Raw genomic sequence first — 20,657 nt, 5'->3', positions numbered from 1 at the left:
TTGCTTCCAGGTCACCTGACCTATAGGATGCTGGGTCGGAAATATGGGAAGTGAGTCTGGAAAGCTGAAGGTTGCTGCACAGGGGAATGACACGATGAAATACACGGCATAGGTGGCGATTCTGTCTCCCTCTCCCTCTCTGCCCCTCCCCTGCTCACACTCAATCTCTCAAAAAGAAATTAAAACATTAAAAAAAAAAAAAGAGGTAATTTCTACCTTGCAGGAGTGTTGGGAGGATGCAATTCACTCATGAAAATTAAGTCCTTGTCCTGGTACCTTTCGGACCCGTTCTTAACTTTGAACCCTGAGGTGACTGGGTGTGCTATACACAAGGCTCCTTATCAGGAAATCTCCCACAGGACCTGGTCTTCCCTGGGCTCCCGCATGGGGTAGGGTGTGTCAGTCCCCTTCCTAGTTCTCGAGTTCCAGTAATAAGATCAGATATCAGCTCCGGTATTGTGTGAGTCACTTAAGAAAATGTCTGGTTTCCTTGGAGTACATCGGCCTGTGTTGAGACCCTCCCTAGCCAGAAAAGGGCTGGGCTGGCCAGGGCAGCTGTGTTTGGGCCAGACCTCAGGGTCCTTTGCTCTGCAGGGATCCCCCAGGATATGGGAGAGGCCAGCTGCTTGGGATCAGAAAATGCCAGGAGCTTAGAGATGGAAGTCCTGGGTCGGGGTCCCCCTTCCCCTACTATCTCTCCAAGCCTTGGGTCCTTCACCTAAGAAGTTGAGATCACAATGTCTACCAAAGGGGCCATTGAGTCAAAACAGCATCTAGCACTCGTATGTCAGCAAATGCAAGTTGAGTTCCCTTCCTCTCCTGTGCCCTGTTCTCGTGGAGAAGCACATCTTTGAGGAGAGGAGATAACACGTGCAGAGCAGGAAGGCGGCTGCTCTCCTTATGTTCCGGGAGTGAGCGTAGGGTCCGGGACTCGGGAGACAGCGTCGGAGTCAGCAGATGTCAGGTCCGTTGGGTGTCCTCCACCCACTCCTGCAGCCTCTGGATAAGTGGGATCAGCTCACGATTTAGACCCAGCTTCTCCCGGTGGTGATATGGCTGGGGGGTGGGGTGGCTTAGTGGGGAGCAAATACTGTGGAAGCAAGGAGGAGACTTCCAGGCTCCTCCTTCCAAAGCAGCTCATCTTTGAGACCTCGGGCTGTGCGAGCTTGGCTCAGGGTTCCTTCCACTGTGCGGGACAAGAGTGACATTCTTAAGATCCACCACAGGACCCAGGAGTGGCTGGGGAGTAGAGGTGGGCTTGGGAGATGCCGGGATTCCAAATGTAGGTGACCTCAGGGTGTATCATCTGGGTGGAGAAGTCATCTGCCCCAGGTCTCCTAGCTGCTAAGTGGCACCAGAGGGCTCAGTGCCAGCCCTCCCTTCTCCATCCAGCAGGAGAGACCACCCGTTCGCACCCATTCGGAAAAATGTACCCTGCCCCTGGTCTGTGCCCAGCTCCAGGCCGGGGCTGGGCAGCTCTGTTCCCACCTGCAGGGACCTTTCGGTCCGTAAGGGAAGGCAAAACCCTCCCCCTGTGCCGGGTTATCTCCTCCGGTGAGACGCTGACCCAGCCTCCCTCCTGCTTCCTCAGGCCCTGAAGAACCCGTGGACGTCTTCCATGGATTTGTGATTGAGGTGGGCAGCTCTCCCAGCGGCCCTGGACTACCGTGAGTAACCTCAGCATGGAGGCAAACTGTGGCCAGGGGCCTGACTGCTGTCACCTCCTCCTTCCCTGGTCTGTCCCACCTCCCCCTCAACTGCTTTCTTCTGCACGTTCACGCAGCTCCAGAAGGGTACCTTCCCTCTGGAGTCCCAGCATCCCGCAGCACTCTACTCCCTGCAGGTGGCAACAGTTGGTGTCCTTTGTCTCTGTCATTTATTTGTTTACTTTTAATAACAAAAGCTGTAGCTGCGTGTTTAAAAGAAGTCAAACAACCCAGACCGCGTGCTGTGTGGAAAGTGCAAGTTGCATGTTATGGGATTTGCTACATGCCCTGCCCCCATGCTCATTCCATTACTCCAGTGCCAGTATCAATCCCCTTTTTACAGATGGGTAAACTGAGTCACAGGCAGATTAAGTGTTTTGTCCGAGATCACAGGCTAGGAAGTGGCTGAACCTGGGGAGGGAGCCAAATGACTCATCAAGCTGTTTAGCTAAATAACCTAAAATTGTCCCCCAAAAAGGAATTCTTAAGCGAAAGGTGGAGATTCTGTTTTAAAAAAAAAGAGAGAGAGAGAGAGAAAGAAAGAAAGAGAAAGAAAGAAGGAGGGAGGGAGGAAGGAGGGAGGGGGAAGGAAGAAAGAAGGGAAGAAAGAAAGAGGAGTAAGGCAGAGAGAGGGAGGGAGAGAAAGGCAGGGGAGGGGAGGAAGTAAGGACGAACATACATTTCCCGCAGTAGTCTGCAACTGGCCTTTGCTCTGCAGGGTCTAGATCATGGCTGATGTCTTAAAGTCCTGTTGCCGGGGGAGCGCCCAACGAGACGGCTGTAGTCCAGGGAGCCCCCCACAGGTCGGGGGGTCCAGACCCGGGGTCCGCTCTCTGCAAGCACCGGGCGGGAGTTGGGCTGCGGCGCGGCTAGCGGGCCGCGGTCCCCAACGGCTGCACTCTCCTCCCGCAGGCCCCCGGCCGGCGACATGTGGCTGCCGCGCATCTCCAGCACGGCCGTGACCGTGCTCCTGCTGGCGCAGACCGCCATCCTGCTTTTCCTGGTCTCCTGGCCCAGGCCGCCGTCCCCGGTGGGCGGCAAAGAGCGGGTGCACGTGCTGGTGCTGTCCTCGTGGCGCTCGGGCTCGTCTTTCGTGGGCCAGCTCTTCAGCCAGCACCCCGACGTCTTCTACCTGATGGAGCCCGCGTGGCACGTGTGGACCACCCTGTCGCAGGGCAGCGCGCCGGCGCTGCACATGGCCGTGCGCGACCTGGTGCGCTCCGTCTTCCTGTGCGACATGGACGTGTTCGACGCCTACCTGCCGTGGCGCCGCAACCTGTCGGACCTCTTCCAGTTCGCGGTGAGCCGCGCGCTGTGCTCGCCGCCGGCCTGCACCGCCTTCCCGCGCGGCGCCATCAGCAGCGACACGGTGTGCAAGCCGCTGTGCGGGCGGCGGCCCTTCGGCGTGGCGCAGGAGGCCTGCCGCTCCTACAGCCACGTGGTGCTCAAGGAGGTGCGCTTCTTCAACCTGCAGGTGCTCTACCCGCTGCTCAACGACCCCGCGCTCAACCTGCGCATCGTGCACCTGGTGCGGGACCCGCGGGCCGTGCTGCGCTCCCGCGAGCAGACGGCCAAGGCGCTGGCGCGCGACAACGGCATCGTGCTGGGCACCAATGGCACCTGGGTGGAGTCCGACCCCGGCCTGCGCGTGGTGCGCGAGGTGTGTCGCAGCCACGTGCGCATCGCCGAGGCCGCCACCCGCAAGCCGCCGCCCTTCCTGCGCGGCCGCTACCGCCTGGTGCGCTTTGAGGATCTGGCGCGGGCGCCGCTGCCCGAGATCCGCGAGCTCTACGACTTCGCGGGCCTGAGCCTCACGCCGCAGCTCGAGGCCTGGATCCACAACAGCACGCACGGGTCCGGGCCCGGCGCCCGCCGCGAGGCCTTCAAGACCTCATCCAGGAACGCGCTCAACGTCTCCCAGGCCTGGCGCCACGCGCTGCCCTTCGCCAAGATCCGCCGCGTGCAGGAGCTGTGCGCCGGCGCGCTGCAGCTGCTGGGCTACCGGGCCGTGGCCTCCGAGGCCGAGCAGCGCGACCTCTCCGTGGACCTGGTGCAGCCGCTCGGCACTAGCAGCTTCAGCTGGGCGTCGTCCACCGCGGCGCACCCCCGACCTTAGCGCAGGCCCCCCAGGCTGTGGCGGGGGAGGGAGCCGGTCACGCAGCGCCCAGGCTGCTAGTGGAGGGGACCGGAGTTGGGGAGTCTTCCTCCGTAGTAGGAATGGACTGAGTCCCCGAAACTCCATGCTTCTTTCTTCTTGCTTCTTGCTTTTCCTTCGAGCCCTCCTTAGGAGCTGGGTTCCCGTCGGGTGCACGCTTCACGGAAAGCAAAACTGTGTCCACGCTTCCTATGGGCACCGCGAATAAGTTCAGACCACTCGGCTGCTACTGGAGTGCTTTCTTCCTAAGTCTCTTTTCCTTTTGGATGCATCATCCAACAGCTGACAAGGGGGTCCCGGCCCTACCTGGGAGTAGAGGGGGCGCTGCGGTGAGCTGGCCCCTCAAGTCCAGCCCCTCCCCCCCACACCCCAGACTTGTTGCCCCCAGGTCCCACCACCACACTCTATCAGAGCTGTTGGCATTTATATTGCTTGTTTCTTTCAGCAAGAAATCAGACAAGATGCCTCTTATCTTGTGGTCTCCCTCTAGCCTCTCTCTGCCCCATCCTCCCTGGAGCCCACATACTCCCATCACCTGCCCTGACAGTAAAGGTCCCACCCACAGAAATAAAAAATTAATGAATCTGCGTGATACTGGAGTTTACAGTCTGTGAAGTTTGACGGGCAGAACACAAAACTGAAGGGACTTGTCCGAGGTGACACCATGAGGAGGATGGAGGCAGGAGGAGGGTTTGGCTCTGAGGCTACAGCGGGAGGTGGAGGGGTGAATGAGGCTTGCAGAGACCTGTCACTTTTACGAAGGAAGGGCAGATTCTCCCGTTTTACTCGCACTAGGGAAGACCAAGCAGCCATGGCTGGGGCCACAGCTGCGGGCTACAGGAAGCGATGAGCTAACCGAGCCCAGAGTGCAGCAGCTAGAGAGCCTGCTGGATGAGGCTGGTGGGAGGCCTCGGGAGGCCTGGGCAGCAAGCCAGGCAGAGCATGTGGCAAAGCAAGAAGTTGGCATCAGGATCAGTGCCTGGAGGGCAGGTCACAGGGTGACTGTAACCAGATAAATCTGGCCGGGAGACTGGAAGGAAAAAGCCTGCGGGGTGATTGTCTTCCCTTGGTCCTCCCAGGCCAGGCCCTAGACGAGAGCAGAATACCATTCCTGCCTGCAAGCCACAGTACCTGGCTTCGGCTGCAGAGACTTATTAAAGGGATGCTGGGTGTCCAGACGGCTTAGTCCTGAGCTCAGCAAATGAAAATGAGAGTTAGCAAGCACCCAGTAAGTGTTGAAAAGGAAAAGGAGGGGGGCGGGGCGGAGCTCACAGACCCTCTGGGAAGAACGGGCAGCAGATTTGAGTGCACACAAACTTTGGGGCACAGTGTTGGTGTGGGCCTTGACTGTGGACCCCCATCCTTGCGCAAAGCAGGCAGGCAAGAGGGAATCTGGCATTTTCCACGTCTTTTCTGGCAGGGAGTAGAGACATATTCACCTTGAAGCTGAAGCTTCAGGACCCCTCAGTTAAGGAGCCGTCAAGCTGTAGAAGCTTCAGGCCTCATAAAACCTCCATCTGCTCCTTCACAGTAACATGGGGAAGGTATTTAAACCCCCCACATTTGTTAATGGGGATTCTGCAACTTCAAAAGGCTCAGGTCACATAGCTTAATATACAGGACAGACCTCGGGGCGCCTGGGTGGCTCGGTTGGTTGAGTGCATCCGACTCTTGATTTCACTTCAGGTCATGATCTCATGGTCTTGGGATCAAGCCCTGCATCGGACTCTGTGCTGGGAGTGGAACCTCTTTAAGATTCTGTGTGTGTGTGTGTGTGTGTGTGTGTGTGTGTGTGTGTGTGTCTCCCTCTGCCACTCTCCCCTGCTCGTGCTCTCTTTATCTATCTATCTTTCTATCTATCTATCTATCTATCTATCTATTGGATATTCGATAGATAGGAGAGAGCTCAAACTCGCATTTCTGACTTCAATGCTTTCAGTTCTAACAAACTGAACTGGGATGCAGTAAAGGACCCCACTACCAGCCTGGAGAGCCAGATCATTCCCCTGGTAATGACATAGGTCTCTAGGTGTTAGGGAGCCATCCAGGCATTTGGCTGCAAACATCTCAAGGACCTGAGTGTTGAAGGGTATGGTAGGCAGTGGGCTGGGGCATCGGGGCCCCTACTATTGGCCCCTTTTCTCCCTGCCTGCCCCTCCCTGTCCTTTGCCCTGTGCTGGCCACTGGGGATAAAAGTAGCCTGCTGGCCCTACCTGGAAGGATCACAGTGCCAAGTGGAGGTGTCAGCCTAGGAATGGTCCTGGACAATGTGGTATGTTCAGGCAAAGAGGGATGAGCAAGATGTTCATGGTACCAGAGGCCAAGAATAGGGAGATACTGATCCCTTGTGGGGCCCAGGAAGGCTTTGGGATGGCTCAGAGCCCAGCCTGATAGTGGCCTCACACAAGTTTCATTTGCCCTTGCTCCGGTCGCAGACCGTCTGGATGGCCACCATTAATGGTCTTTGCTCTGTGATTCATCCATTCTGGATGTACACCCCAGATCCCAGAAAGGGGATGACTGGCTCCCAGACCTGGCTCCCTGCATATAGTGTACTCTGGGCAAGCCTCTGGGTGAATGTATATATGCCCGGTGTACCTGGTTCTAAGCAAGGCTGGGGGTGAACCCAGATCAGGTTTCCGGACAAGGACAGGCAGTACCCAATTGAGTGTTTTGATGAGTCAGGACAGTTCAGACCCTGGAGACATAGTGAGGGGACAGAGCTGTCACAGACCTTGCTCTCGTTGGGAGTACAGACCCAAAGTAAATAGTTCCGCAGATAAACCTGCAAACATAAATGTCAATTGTGCTCTAAGAAGAAATAATAAGAATGGGGAGAGGATGACCTACTTTAGTATGGGGAGTCAGGAGGACCTCTTTGAAGAGGAAACACTGATTCGAATAAATGAAGGAAGAATGGGAGCTCATCAAGCATAGAATGAAGAAAAGGAGCCCGATTAAAGACAGGGATTCGTTCCCCTTGGAATCAAGTTTCCTTGACAAAATTAAAAACTCACTCGTGGGTCCAGGCTCATGAGATTAGAGAAGTCCCCAGGAGGTGACCAAGTTTTTGTGTCTATAGTGCAGATTCCTAGAAGTCGAACTATTGGATCAAGAAGCATTTGTGTCTTAAATGTGAAACTACCAAATTACTTTAAAAATGGAGTACTAACTTAAAGTCTCTGGAATGGTGTCGAGAATGCCCTTACCTTCCTCTCCTACTGACCACCCCCCCGCCCCCGTCACCTGTACAGGGGTAAGTCAGTCATTTTCATTTTTACCTACCCGATGGAATATTATCCAGTGATAAAAAGAAATGAGCGATCAAGCCATGAAAAGACACAGAGGAAACCAAAATGCCCATTACTAAGTGAAAAAAGCCAATGAAGAAGTTGCATGCTATACGATTCCAACTAATATGACATTCTGGAAAAGGCAGAACTATGAAGACAGTAAAAATATCAGTGGCTGCCAGGGGTTGGGCATGGGGAAGGGAGGGATGAATGGATGAGGCATAGGGTTTAGGGTCAATGAAAATACTCTCCATGACACTATAACTATGGGTATATGTCATTATATATTTGTCTAAACCTGTAGAATGTACAACACTAATAGCAAACTCTAAGGTACACTATAGACTTTTGGTGATTATGATGTACGCATGTAGGTTCATCCTTGGTCACAAATGTACCACTCTAGTGAGTGATATTGATAATGGGAGAGGCTACCAATGTGTGAGGGCAGGATGTATATGGGAAACCTCTGTACGTCTCCCTCAATTTTGTTATAAACCTAAAACTGCTCTAAAAATGTTAAGTCTTTAGAAAAAAAAAAAATGGACCAAAAAACACTGGTAGCCTCAGGAGGGAGTGGGAGTCTGCTGAAACGAGAGGGTTTGGCCAACGACACAGAGACTGAAGCAACCACTGCAGAGCGGACTTTGAATTTTCCTGGGGCGGCAGGTTGTTCTGCCAATCATGCTTTCTCCCTTGGGGGTAAGATTGGAGAACCTGGCTGGCCCTGCAGTCCTGGTGCCATTCTGATCCAAGTCCTCAAGTCCGCCACACCTCCATTTGTTTGTTCAACACACGTTATGAACTGAGCAGTAACCAGTGCAAAAGTAGGGAAGAATCACCGGTATTAGGAATGTGTGGGCGTGGGGGGTGAGTTGCAATTTTTAGTAGGGTGATCAGCGTAGGTCTTGTTGAGAAAGTGACATGTGAGCAAAGTCTTAAAGGAAGTGAGGCAGTTAATTAAGGGGTAACGATAGGTAGAATGTCCCAGAGGAGGAAAGGGACAATACAAAAATCCTAAGGAGGGAACCCATTTGGCATATTGGGAGAACAGCAAGAGGCTAGTGGGTCTGGTCTGGGAGGCCAGAGGAAGAGAGCTAGGAGATGAGAAAGCAAGAGAGAGGGAGTCAGATCATGTAGAACTTTGTAGGCCTTGGTGAGGACTTTGGCTTTTCCTTGGAATGAGATGGAGGGTGTCCGAGGCCACTCTCGCTCTGTGGTACTCCTCAGTCAAATAACTGTGCATATAATATCATATATGTATGTAACATGTCAGATATTTTTTAAATAATAGATCATTGCACCGCCTATGTTAATATCCTTATTTAGCGTATTGGCTAGTCTTGCAAGTTTCTCAACTGGATCAAGTCAATCACACTGTGGCCTTCTTCTGTAACTTCGATTTTCCCCTCACTTTATATTCCACAGACTCATCATGTTGTTGCTTGCAGCTTTAAGTAACTTATTTCAATGACTGAATAGTATTTTATTGAAAATTATATCACAATTTTGTTAACTCATTCTCGTCTTGATGGACGTCCAGCTTGTTTTCAGCTGTTTGCTGTTACCACGCTACTAGGAACCATCTTGTATGAGCCTCCTGGTGCCAACGTTAGAGGATATTTATCTGGGAGCGAACTTGCTGGATCGTGAGACTCTTCATTCGACGTTATTCCAAAATGGTTGTCAATTTACCGCTCAGGAGTTCAGTTGCTCTGCGACATCACGAACAACTGGCATTCTCAAGACTTCAAATTTTTTGGCTATTGGATGGTTGATAAATGATCTCATCGTGACCTCATTTTCGGTTTCACTGATAAATAATGAGGTTAAGCATCTTTTCCTATTTTTGTTGGCAATTTGTGTTTTCTCTTTGATGAGGTACCTATTCAGTTCTTTTGTCCCTTTGTCATTTTCTTACCTGGGTTTCAGGAGTGCTTTATAGACCCTGGATACTACTCCTTTGCTGCTTACAAAAATATCGCAAATATCTTTTCCCAGTTTGTGGTTTGTCTTTTTGTTGTTTTTATGATAACGCTTGAAAAACACGTTCTTTTTTTTTTAATGTTTATTTATTTTTGAGAGAGAGAGATACAGAGTGTGAGCAGGGTAGGGGCAGAGAGAGAGAGACATACACAGAATCTGAAGCAGGCTCCAGGCTCCGAGCCGTCAGCACAGAGCCTGATGCCGGGCCCAAACTCACGAGTGGTGACCTGAGCTGAAGTTGGACACCCAACCGACTGGGCCACCCAGGCGCCCCCACAAGTTCTTAACTTAAAACAAATTTATCAATCCTTTCCTTTATAATCTTTGATTTTTCTATCTAGTTTAAGAGCTCCTTCACTATTGTGAGGTCATAACTATATTCGACATTGTCTTCTACAAGTTTTATAGTTCTGCATCTCTCTGTAAGTGAAACAAGTGAGATGGTTGGTGGAGTTCTAAAAAGGAAACAAGCGAAAAATCTAGTTGCTTCCTAATTTTCTTGCAGGCTTGTGTCTCCTGGACTTTGTATTGCCTTTCAGGTTTTTTTTTTTTTTCCCCATTAAGAGAAGAAAGAGGAACTTTCTTCACCCTGCCATTAAAAATTTGAGCTTCTTAACCATTTCGTCCATAGCTTGAGGTCAATTCCACTATTTTTCCTAGGACACTCTTCTTTCTGTTCTAATCTGGGTAGGTGGCTGCTAGGACTTAGGCACAGAAGTCAGTCTAACCCTCCAGGTTAAATCCATGATTTCTTGTTTTGCACATCTTTCTCTTTCTCGGTCATCACTCCTTAACTTTGCCAGAGGACATACTCAGCTTCCTTAGAATGGGCACATATGGGGTGCCTGGGTGGCTCAGTCAGTTAAGCGCTGGACTTTGGCTGAGGTAATGATCCCCCCGGTTCATGGGGCTGAGCCCTGCATTGGGCTCTGTGCTGACAGCTGAGCCTGGAGCCTGCTTTGGTTTCTGTGTCTCCCTCTCTCTCTGCCCCTCTGCCTGCCTTGCCCTCTGTCTCTGTCTCAAAAATAAACATTAAACATTTTTTTAAAATTTAATGTTTATTTATTTTTGAAAGACAGAGAGAGACAGTGTGAGCAGGGGAGGGGCAGAGAAAGAGGGAGACAGAGAATCTGAAGCAGGTTCCAGGCTCTGAGCTGTCAGCGCAGAGACTGACGTGGGGCTTGAACTCATGAACTGTGAGATCATGACCTGAGCCAAAGCCCACACTTAACCGACTAAGCCACCCAGGTGCCCCTAAAAGAATGTTTTTTAAAAGAAAGGGCACATCAAACATACATTTTCTGAGTCCTGCAAGTGTAAATGCCATTTTTTTTAACCTCTCAATTCAGAATTTGGGGATAGACTTGTAAATTCAAAATAATGTTTCCTAATGTGATACACTATTGATTGTTATATAACCCTAAAATAATGTTTCTTCCACTTCTTACACACTCTCATGGTCTGAGAAATGTACCAGAAGATAGCATTAAATATTTCATGACTTTTTTTAAATACTTACTATTTCCATTTTAGATGTTTCTTGGTTGATGCAAAATCCCAGTTGCAGTGTTGAGGAACGGACATTAGCTCTCAAAACAAAATCTTCAAGAGGGAACTCTAATAAACAATCTTGCTAATGTTCTTGAATTAATATTATGTAAAATACTATGAACTTTGTAAGCAATGCATTTCTTTAAAATTTGTTGACATTTATGTTGAGAGAGAGAAAGAACAAGCTGGGGAAGGGCAGAGAGAGAGGGAAACAGAGGATCCAAAGCAGGCAGGCTCTGTGCTGACAGGAGAGAGCCAGATGCTGAGCTTGGATTCCCCAACTGTGGGATCATGACCTGAGCTGAAGTCAGATGCTTAACCGACTGAGCCACCCAGGCGTCCCTGCAAGCAAGGATTTTTACTTTAAAGAAAGTTGAGCTTTCAAAAAATTCACTTTCCCTCCAAATATCGGAGGTATTGCTGATGTCTTCCAGCCTCCTTCACCTGGCTGCTGAACCATCTGATTCTCATTGCTAGATCCGTTTGAAATCTACGCGCGGGGTCTGGGGAGGGTATGCAATTCCCCTACTGTCTTATAGGTGGCGCTGCAGGGAAGGGCAGAGCTTAGCACACCCTACTCTGGAGCTGGAGACACTTGCCCAGTAGGGGGCGTAGCCCGTGGGTGCCAGGTTTCGGTGAGCCGTACGCAACGTCAGGGGAGGGAACAATTCTCGTCCCGCCTCTGCCATCTGCAGCGTCCTGTGATTGGAGGAAGGTCCCATCACTTGGCTGAGCCGTTGAGGTGGGAGGAAGAGGGCCCCATCCGAGGGTGACGCTGAGGAGGTAGAGTCAGAGAGGGCTTTGGTCTGTGAGTGAGAGCGAGCGAGCCTCGGCAGCACTTCGGACGCTCCCCCACATCTCTCTGCGGTGAATGGCGGCGGGATGGAGCACGAGGGGAGCGGCGGCAGCGGAGGGTCGGCCGGGCTCCTACAGCAGATCCTCAGCCTGAAGCTCGTGCCGCGGGTGGGCAACGGGACCCTGTGCCCCAACTCCACTTCTCTCTGCTCTTTCCCAGGTACCGGCCCCGCCCCGCCCCGCGCTTGCGCACTCCGCGCTCCGTCGCCGCCGCCCGGCCGGGGGGCGCCCCTTCCCCCGCGGCGGGGTCCTCTCCACCTGGCTGTCCCACTTTGCCGGGGCTGTTTGCCTCCTGGAAGGAGGTTCCCGCTCCCTCGGCGGGGAGCTGGGGGATGTAGCTCTTCCTCCGTCGCTTCCCCGCCGGCACCTCTGGCGGACCATTCCGACTCTGCGCTGGGGGCCAGAGCGGAGGGAGCGGCCGCGAGTGGACCCGTCAGTGGAGGGAGCTCGGCCTCCACCCGAGCTGATGTTGCTGTTTGGAGTTTCCAGAAGCTCCAAGGTCAGACCGGGACCCGACAGAGCCCCGGAGGCGGTCGCGCCTGCTAGTTAGGGGCTCGAGGCGCCTGGCCCCGGTGGTCCGCGCCGGCCGCGCGGCTCTCGCAGTTCGGACGCCGAACCGTCCCGGCCGGGCTGAGGGGCGGTCGGCACTCCGCGCTGCCCTGGTGTGTAATTTCGCCCCAGCCCCGGGTGCCCCCGGGTTGTCTGCCGATCGCTCCCACCTACGTCCAAACGCACCCACTCCGCCAGCTTCTCTTTCGAGGAATCACTTTCTGAGACCTGTTGCCGAATTCCCCACTCCTGCGTGCGAGATCTCTGACACAGATGCGTTTTCACTCTCCTTAACGCCCGCCGGAGCTTCTGCTGGGCCTGATGTAAGGGTTTTTTCAAAATTATAAGAAGGTAGAAAGCTCTCCATGCTCAGAAAACTGAGAGGAGGAGAAATGACTGGGGAAGGCTCATAAAGGCTTTGAGGGGAGGGCGCAGTTCTGTGTTGGACCTTTAAAAGGCCAGGAGGCAGACCAGTGGCGATGGAAGGGTGAGGTTGGGCTGTCCGGCAAAGGTGACTGGGAGTAAACAATTCGAGAATTGGGCCAGGGACCTGCAAAACAAGAACGATTGGATTACTTACTGACTGCAGTCATAAACAAGGCACCTGTGATTTCTCTTCCACGGGGAAGCGACTGCCGGGCGCCATTCAGTGGACCCCCGGGACTTGGTGTGTATTTACCTGCCTAGTAGTTTCCCTGACAGCTTTGTGGGACAGCTGATGATAATAACCACGTTGGGGCAGATGCAGATGTTAGTTTGGAACTCTAGCTAAAATGATAATCTGGCAGCTCACGTTGTTTCAAAAGGTACTAAGAGCACGTTTGACCGTGACAACAAATCTATGGCATTCTGGAGACACTATGAAAAATGAAATGTACACACAGTCTGGAGGTTCTGCTGGACCAGATTAGTCTGTTTTTGTGTCCTTATTTTGAAATTTTCAAACATACTGATACATTGAAGTACTTTACTTCGACTCATTATTAACATTTTCATTCTTTTGCTTTATCTCTATATACATATATGTGTGTGTGAATTGTGTATATACATACATACACACACGCACACAACATTTTTATTTTCTGCAGACCCATTAGAAAGGAAGTTACCGAAGTGATGATGCTTCATGCCTAATACTTCAGCATGTATCTTTTTTTTTAATTTATTTAATTTTTTAATGTTTATTTTTCAGAGAGAGAGAGACAGTGAGCAGGGGAGGGGCAGAGAGAGAGGGAGGCACAGAACCCAAAGCAAGCTCCAGGCTCTGAGCTCTCAGCACAGAGCCCAACGTGGAGCTCCAACTCACAGACCGCTAGATCACGACCTCAGCTGAATTCTGATGCTTAACCAACTGAGCCACCCAGGCTCCCCACATAGCTTTTTTCTTTAAAAAAACCAAACAAACGAAAAAACCCAGATCTAATCCAGGATCACACTGTGCATTTCGTTGCCATGGCTCTTTAGTCTCCGTGAATCTAGAACAGTTACTCCATCTTTGTTCCTTCACATTTTTGAAGAGTCCAGCCTAATTTCATAGAATGTCCTATAATTTAAGTTTATCGATCATTTTTTTCATGCTTACATTCAGATTAAACATTTTTGTTTAGAATCCTATCTATACAGGTGATGTCCACTTCTCAGTGCATTATATCAGGAGACCTTTAACATCACGGTGTACCTTTACTAACACTGCTGTCAATAATCATTTGGTGAAGGTGGTGTTTATCGGGTCCCTCCACTGAAAGGGTACCTTAATCCTTTTGCGATAAGTCATATGTGAGGTGATACTTTGGAGCTGAATATTCTCCAGTCTGTCTGTCTTTTAGTTGCCTTTTCTTTAAGATCGAGATAAGTGGATTTGGGACAGTAGTTAGACATTATGTCATAGCAGCTATGACAGCTATGAGAATTGTTTTGCTTTCAGAAAGTATTCTGAAAACAGGAAACTGCCACATGAGTTTATGGGCAGTTCTATTGATATATATATAATTTGGGGGAACTATTCATTCATATTCAGCAAGTATACATTGGGCCCAGTGCAGGCTCTGGGCTTGGGATATAAACATACATGAGATACAGCCCTTGATCTGAAGTTGATCAGAATGGGATGGGTAAACACAGAGCCTCCCTGCTGTGTCTCATCTTTAACTGGACTAATGGATGTTATAGGTACGTGGAGTTTGATCCTTTTTGAGGCACCAAAGCCTGCTTACAGTGAGTTCTATTCATTGACCTGAATCTGGAATTATTTCTGTTTTGGCCTCACAGAAAAGGCTACTTGCACTTTATGACAAGTCAATATGGCAAAATCGTTGCTCTAAAATACTTTGTGGTTTGTCACCATCAGGAAGCTTTGAATTGATTTTTTTAACCTGCATTTGCAATTTAGCCATTTAGATTGCTGCCTAACCCTCCCTATTCCAGGTTGTTCAGATTTCTTTTGTCATCGTTTTTTTAGCAAATCTGAAAGGCAGATCTTGTCTTTTGCAGGAATGATACGAACTTTCTGAAGGTAGGAATTTTTATTATTGGCAGTGTTAAAGCGTGTCCTGTGATAGTTAAACTGAAACCTACCTAGGGTTTGGTTTTGCCATTGCCGGAGCCAAGAATGGGTCACACTCAAGACCAGTTATTTATTCATTCACTCAGTAAGTATTTACTCAAGTGTCTGTTGCCTGCCTATTATTTTCTAGGTACCAAGTAAAGATGTGTAGTGAGCAAAACAAAGGAGGATAGAGAGAAAATGAAAGTATGGAAAGGAAGAGCTGGTGTTGTCAGACAGGAGGGAGATAGTAAGTGGCAGGTCTTGTGCATCAGGTGGGGGAATGCCGTTTTACTTAGGGTCATGAGGAAGCTCTTGATGATGATGCTATCGGAGCTGCAATCTGAAGGACGTGAGGCACGAGCCATGCAGCTGTTGGGAGAAGCTTCTGGACAACGACACAGCAGGTTCAGAGCCCTGGCTCAGGAGTTTACTTAGGAAACATAAAGAAGGCCACCATGGAGGACGGAACATTGTGGGCAAAGCAGGGAGGAAGAGGTGAGGTCACCTCCCAGAGGGTGGTATGGGAGGGTTTTGAGCAGAGGACGGATGATTTGACCAACTCCTGAGTGTTCAATTCAGTGGTTTTTAGCATCTGCAGAGTTTGCACCCATCATCACAAGTAACTTTAGAATATTTTATCACCCCAACAAGAAACCTCATACTCGGGGTGCTGGTGTGGCTTAGTCAGTTGAGCGTCCAGCTCTTGATTTCGGCTCAGGTCATGATCCCAGGATCGTGGGCTCAGGCCCCACGTTGGGCTCTACGCTGAGCATTGAGTCTGCTTAAGATTATCCATCTTTCTCTCTCTCTCCCTCTACCCCTCTCCCTCGCTTGTGTTTGCACTCTCTCAGATAAAAATAATAATAATAAAACAACCCCTCACAATATACTTCATACCCTTTAGCACTGATTTTCTGGCTTTGTGTGAATAGACGGAAGGCCAGATCAGGACCAAGAGGCCGCTGGAGTGAGACAGGCCAGAGGGTTACACTCAGAAACCAGCAGTGAGCAGGCAGTCAGGCAGTGGTGTCAGAAGAGAGGTGACAGCCCGCAGCGGGCAGTCCTGGTGGGAAGGCCATCACTGTTAAGGAGGAGTGGAAAGGTCTTCGGGGAAAACTTCCTGCTTTCCTTTATTCTCACACTACTCCCACGTTCACCACATTCTGACACTGATCGTAGGGTTTTCTACACATCTACCAATTCTGTGACACTAGTTGGGTGTCCTGAAGTTCAGTTCCTACTCTGTCTACCTGGAGTTAACACTAGATCCCACAGGTAAAGGGCTCAGTTTCCCCAGTTCGTATGCCAGTCAGAAGTCTAGGTGGTTGGCTGTGCTTCTGACCGGCCGGCTCTAAGTTGGAGGTTCCTATGACCCTCTTCCTTGGTTCAGTTAATTTTCTAGAGTAGGTCACAGAACCCAGGAAAATACTTTACCTACTAAATCACCAGTTTATTACACAGGATATTAAAGGATACAAATGAACACCAGATAAAGAGTTACATAGGGTGAATTCAGAAGGGATTCTGAACAAAGGGGCTTCTGTCCCTGTGGAGCTGGGGCCTGCCACCCTCCCAGGACATAGGTGTAGTCACCAAACCCGGAAGTTCTCTGAACTCCCTGCTTTGGGGATTATATGGGGGATTAATCACGTACACGTGATTGATTATTAACTCCACTTCCAACCCTTCTCCCTTTCCAGAGGATGGAGGGTGGGGCTGAAAGTTCCATGCTTATAATCATGGCTTTCTGGTGACCATCCTGGAGCCTACCAAGAGTGCCTTCTGCGAACAAAAGAGGTGCCTGGAAATTCCAAGGGATTTGGAAGTTCTGTGTCAGAAACCAGGGTCAGAGAGTAAATATTAGGGGGTGCCTGGGTGGCTCAGTCAGTTGAGGGTCCTGTCATGATCTCACAGGTGCATGAGTTTGAGCCCCGCGTCGGGCTCTGTGCTGACAGCTCAGAGCCTGGAGCCTGCTTCAGATTCTGTGTGTCCTTTTGTCTCTGCCCCTCCCCCTGCTCATGTTCTGTCTCTCAAAAATAAATGTTTAAAAAAATAATAAAAGACTAAATATGAGAACAGAATATTTTCTAGCACCATTATTTTTTTCTTAAAAAATTTTTTAAATGTTTGTTTATTTGAGAGGGGGGTGCGGCAGAGTGCAAGAGGAGGAGGGGCAGAGAGTAGGCCCCAGGCTCTGAGCTTTCAGCACAGTGCCCGATGCAGGGTTCAAACTCACAAACCGTGAGATCATGACCTGAGCCGATGTTGGACACTTAAGCAACTGACACAGCACCATTATTTAAAGGGTTTTAGGAGCTCTGTCAGGAACTGGGGGCAGTAACCGATATATATGTATTTGATTTTGCAGGGGACCAGATACACCCCATGGTGGGTAGGTGGGGTTCAGTAAGAGAGGGGTCTCACAGTGGGCAGTGTGGAGAGATGTAGGCTGATGGGCAATTAGTGTGAAGGCAGTCCAGCACTGAGTTGCAGGACCAGGTAGGACTACAGTTCCCAGGTTCCCTTAGAACCCTGGCTTCAGAGAAGCTGACCTTGTTCATTCGGTTGTTTGACCTGGAACATAAAAAGATAGAGTGGGGCCAGCTAAAAGGATGGCTGAGTGCTGAGCCTCACCCTGCCCACTTGGCTTAGGCTTCTTCTGCTTCTCTGACTGGGGCCTGGTTGGTCTTGCGGCCTTGCTTAGAAATTGGTTGGCTCAGTTGTGGAGATTAGATAGGGAGCCAGCCATTACAAACCCTTTCTGTTAATAAAGAACTCACCTAGAGGAATCTGCAGTCTGTGTGGCTTATCCCTTTAACTGAACCATCTGTCTGAAAAACAGATTCTTAAAGGTAATAAGCTCCTTGTGGGCAGCATGTTTGTCTTGTTTTGTTTCACTCAAGTGCCTGACATAGGGGATGGGCTCAGTAAATACTTGATTGTTGAAAGAATAAACTCTTGGCGCTTGTATTAGTTTGCTATTGGCACAGCAACAACTTACCACAATTTAGTGGCTTCAAACATCGTAGAGTTCTGGAGGCCTGAAATCCAAAATGGGTCAGCAATGCTGCCTTCCTTCTGAAGGCTCTAGGAAGAATTGGTTTTCTTGCCTCTTCCGTCTTCTACAGGTCACCTGCATTCCTTGCTTCTCGCCCCCTTCCTTCATCTTTAAAGCCAGAAGCATAGCATCTTCCAAGCACTCTGTCTCCAACCCTCCTGCCTCCTCCTACAAGCACCCTTGTGATTACATTAGGCCCACTTGGAAAAGCCAGTCTACTCACCTATCCCAGGACTCCTGACCTACTCACCTCTGCAAACTGCCTTTGCCACCTATTCATGGGCTCTGGGGATGAGTGTGTGGACATCTTTGGAGCCCAGTCTGTCACCAGTGCTTAATCTGATTGTCCCTTATAACTTTTTGTTGCAGATTAATTTTCTGATTTATACTTCAACATCAGGCAGTGCTAGGACTTCAGCCGTCAGGGTAAGCAAAGCTGAAGATAATGCGCTTGATTTGAAATAGTGAACAAAGAAATACTGTAAGATATGTAGACACAGCTTTTTGACAGCATATTGAACCGAAGAAATGAAAAGTACTATATGATGATCCATAAGTAGCTATTACGTAGATAGCAAATTAAGGTGCAGTAGGTTAAAGGGAAATCGCTTAGTTTTTTTTTTAAGTGTTTTATTGATTGGGGTTTGCCTTTGCTATTAAGAGTCCTTTAATAATCTCATCCATCTGAAAAGTGTTTTATAAACTAGACTACTCACCTAACATAACAAAGCCCTTTTTTTCCTCCTTAATGTGACTTAAGTGATGTTCTGTAAGATTTGTAGGCACTGATGGAGCTAATGGATGCAGCTCAAGGTTGTAGGAGGGTGCACACGGTATGCTTCCCCTTCTCAGAAACTCCAGAAGTGCTGACCTGCTGTGCCACACCTTGTTTACAAATAGGCTTCTCAGCTTTCAGGAAAATTGAGATGTGGGTCGGTAGCCTAGCAGTCCTCCTCAGGCAGGTGCTGTGCACCAGGAAAATAGGGAAGGAGTGAGGGTTGGTGTTTTAGGCTGCTGTAACAAAATGCCATGGGGTGAAGTTTTTTTTTTTTTTTAATTTTATTTAATGTTTTTATTTATTTTTGAGACAGAGAGAGACAGAGCCTGAGCAGGGGAGGGGCAGAGAGAGGGAGACACAGAATCCGAAGCAGGCTCCAGGCTCTGAGCTGTCAGCACAGAGCCCGACACGGGGCTCGAACTCACAGACTGTGAGATCATGACCTGAGCTGAAGTTGGACGCTTAACCGACTGAGCCACCCAGATGCCCCTACGCTGAAGTGGTTTAAGTGGCTCAGTCCATTAAGCTCCTGACTCTGGCTCAGGTCATGGTCTCACGGTTTGTGAGTTTGAGCCCCACATTGGGCTCTGTGCTGACAGCTCAGAGCCTGGAGCCTGCTTCGGATTCTGTGTCTCCCTCTCTCTTGGTGCTCCTCCCCCACCCGTACTGTCTCTCTTTATCTCTCAAAAATGAATAAACTTTAAAAAAATTTTTTTAAAATAAAAACTTGTTTTCTCACAGTTTTGGAGCCTGGATGGCCATGCTGTGGTGAGGGCCCTCTTAGGCTGCCTTCTTGCTATGTCCTCACATGGCAGGGAGAGAGAGTGAGAGACGGAGAGAGAGGTCTCTCTTCCTTTCTCATCAGGCCTTGATCCTCTCAGACCCACTTTTATGCAGTTATCCATTTGGTATGTCTCTGGCAGATCAAGGCCTCACCTCCCAGCTCAATGCCCTGATGGTGCCATGGCGTCCAGTATGAAGCCAGGCTCCAGCACCGCCTTGAGTTGCTCCAGAGAGCAGTGCTTACCTCTAAAACTTGGGGAGCTCCAGCAGGGCCCGAGAGTAGTGTCGGCTCAGTGGCGGGGTCTGAAGTCCGTTGTGGCAGCCAGCAGCCAGAATGGCAACTGCTCTGAGTTCTTAGAGGCACATTTTGCATCCCGTTGTCCACCCTGGGACACCGGCGTCCCTGGTGCCATCATAGAATTTCACATGCTCGGTGGTGGGATAGAGGTCAGAGTCTCCACGTGATTTGGGGAGTAGCTGGTAAGGACTGTGGGATTGAAGATGGGGTTACTGCTTTGGAAGGGGACAGCACGGTTCTGTGCCATGGCGTGGGGTCAAGCTGGCGGCGGTGGAGTGCGAGGGGGCTTAGGCTGAAAAGACCAAGCTGCTGTCACTGAGCCAGGGTGCAGGAGAGGTGTGTGGGCACCAGAGCTCTGGCGGGGCACACGTATTCGAGGGGCGGTTTCTGGACACTATATTTTTACATATATTAGCTTTTTATGTTACATATATTTAGTTTTTAAGTTTGGGACCTTACTGTGTAATCACTTTATGCCCCATATTTCATGATCTAACTTGGCTTAGCAGAATTTGGCAAACCCTGTCAAACAGACCAGTTTCAACAGTATTATGAAATTTTTCTGAAGATAGATCTTGTTCGGCGGGGGTTAAAAAAAAAAAAGTCTCACAAACGGTTTGAAACTTTTTATAGCGATCTGTTTTTCCCCAGAGCAAAAGTGCCAAAACACCCTCAGTCGTTTGTTATTTTTAATAAGCATTGAGCCCTAGATGGGGCACACCTGATACTTTCATTCAAAGCATGAACTAGGTGTCCTAATTCAGGTATGTGTCGAATATAGTGTTAATTGAAGCTTTAGGTGAGTCAAAATGAGCAAAGAATTAGTATAGCCATCAGTGACCATGCCAAGGGTGGCTTGGGGGCATTTGGCTCCCACCCACAACAAGAATAAGAAATTGGGAAGGAAACATGCACAGCAGTAATTCTTTTTTTTTTTTTTTTTTTGAGAACGAAGAGTGAGTGGGGGAGGGACAGAGAAGGAGAGGATCCCAAGCAGGCTCCGTGCTGTCACATGGGGATCGATCTCACGAATTGTGAAATCACGATCAGAACTGAAATGGAGTCTGACGATCAACTGCCCGACCGTCTGAGCCCCGCGG

The 20,657-nt window shown here is 49.8% G+C and overlaps 2 protein-coding genes across 5 annotated transcripts in view; both read left to right on the top strand.

The window, feature by feature from the left end:
• The first annotated feature begins 1,591 nt into the window (after nt 1-1,591).
• Nucleotides 1,592-20,657, top strand: part of TMEM170A (transmembrane protein 170A) — a 27,263-nt gene continuing 8,197 nt past the window's right edge. The window contains exon 1 of one of the 4 annotated variants that reach the window (XM_040443158.1): nt 1,592-1,667. Coding sequence is in view for 2 of the 4 variants with exons in the window: in XM_040443157.1 (XP_040299091.1) it covers nt 11,574-11,706 (133 nt within the window). In the remaining 2 variants the exon portion in view is untranslated. Of the gene's footprint in view, nt 1,668-11,395; nt 11,707-11,782; nt 12,419-20,657 lie in introns of those variants that run through there. The other 3 variants (XM_040443157.1, XM_040443156.1, XM_040443159.1) reach the window with 3 other exon arrangements.
• Nucleotides 1,597-4,453, top strand: LOC121009803 (carbohydrate sulfotransferase 6). Its single transcript, XM_040443155.1, has 2 exons — nt 1,597-1,667; nt 2,619-4,453. The coding sequence occupies exon 2, from the start codon at nt 2,635-2,637 to the stop codon at nt 3,820-3,822; it is 1,188 nt and encodes a 395-aa protein (XP_040299089.1). The 5' UTR covers nt 1,597-1,667; nt 2,619-2,634; the 3' UTR covers nt 3,823-4,453.

This window comes from Herpailurus yagouaroundi, unplaced genomic scaffold (assembly GCF_014898765.1).
Source record: "Herpailurus yagouaroundi ecotype Mexico unplaced genomic scaffold, PumYag 190, whole genome shotgun sequence".
Lineage (NCBI taxonomy): Eukaryota > Metazoa > Chordata > Mammalia > Carnivora > Felidae > Herpailurus > Herpailurus yagouaroundi.
Note: the sequence above shows the minus strand (reverse complement) of the source record. Positions and strands in the feature narration are given on the sequence as shown.

Coding starts and splice junctions, on each gene's coding strand:
- LOC121009803 (XM_040443155.1), top strand. CDS start 2,635: ATGTGGCTGCCGCGCATCTCCAGCACGGCCGTGACCGTGCTCCTGCTG.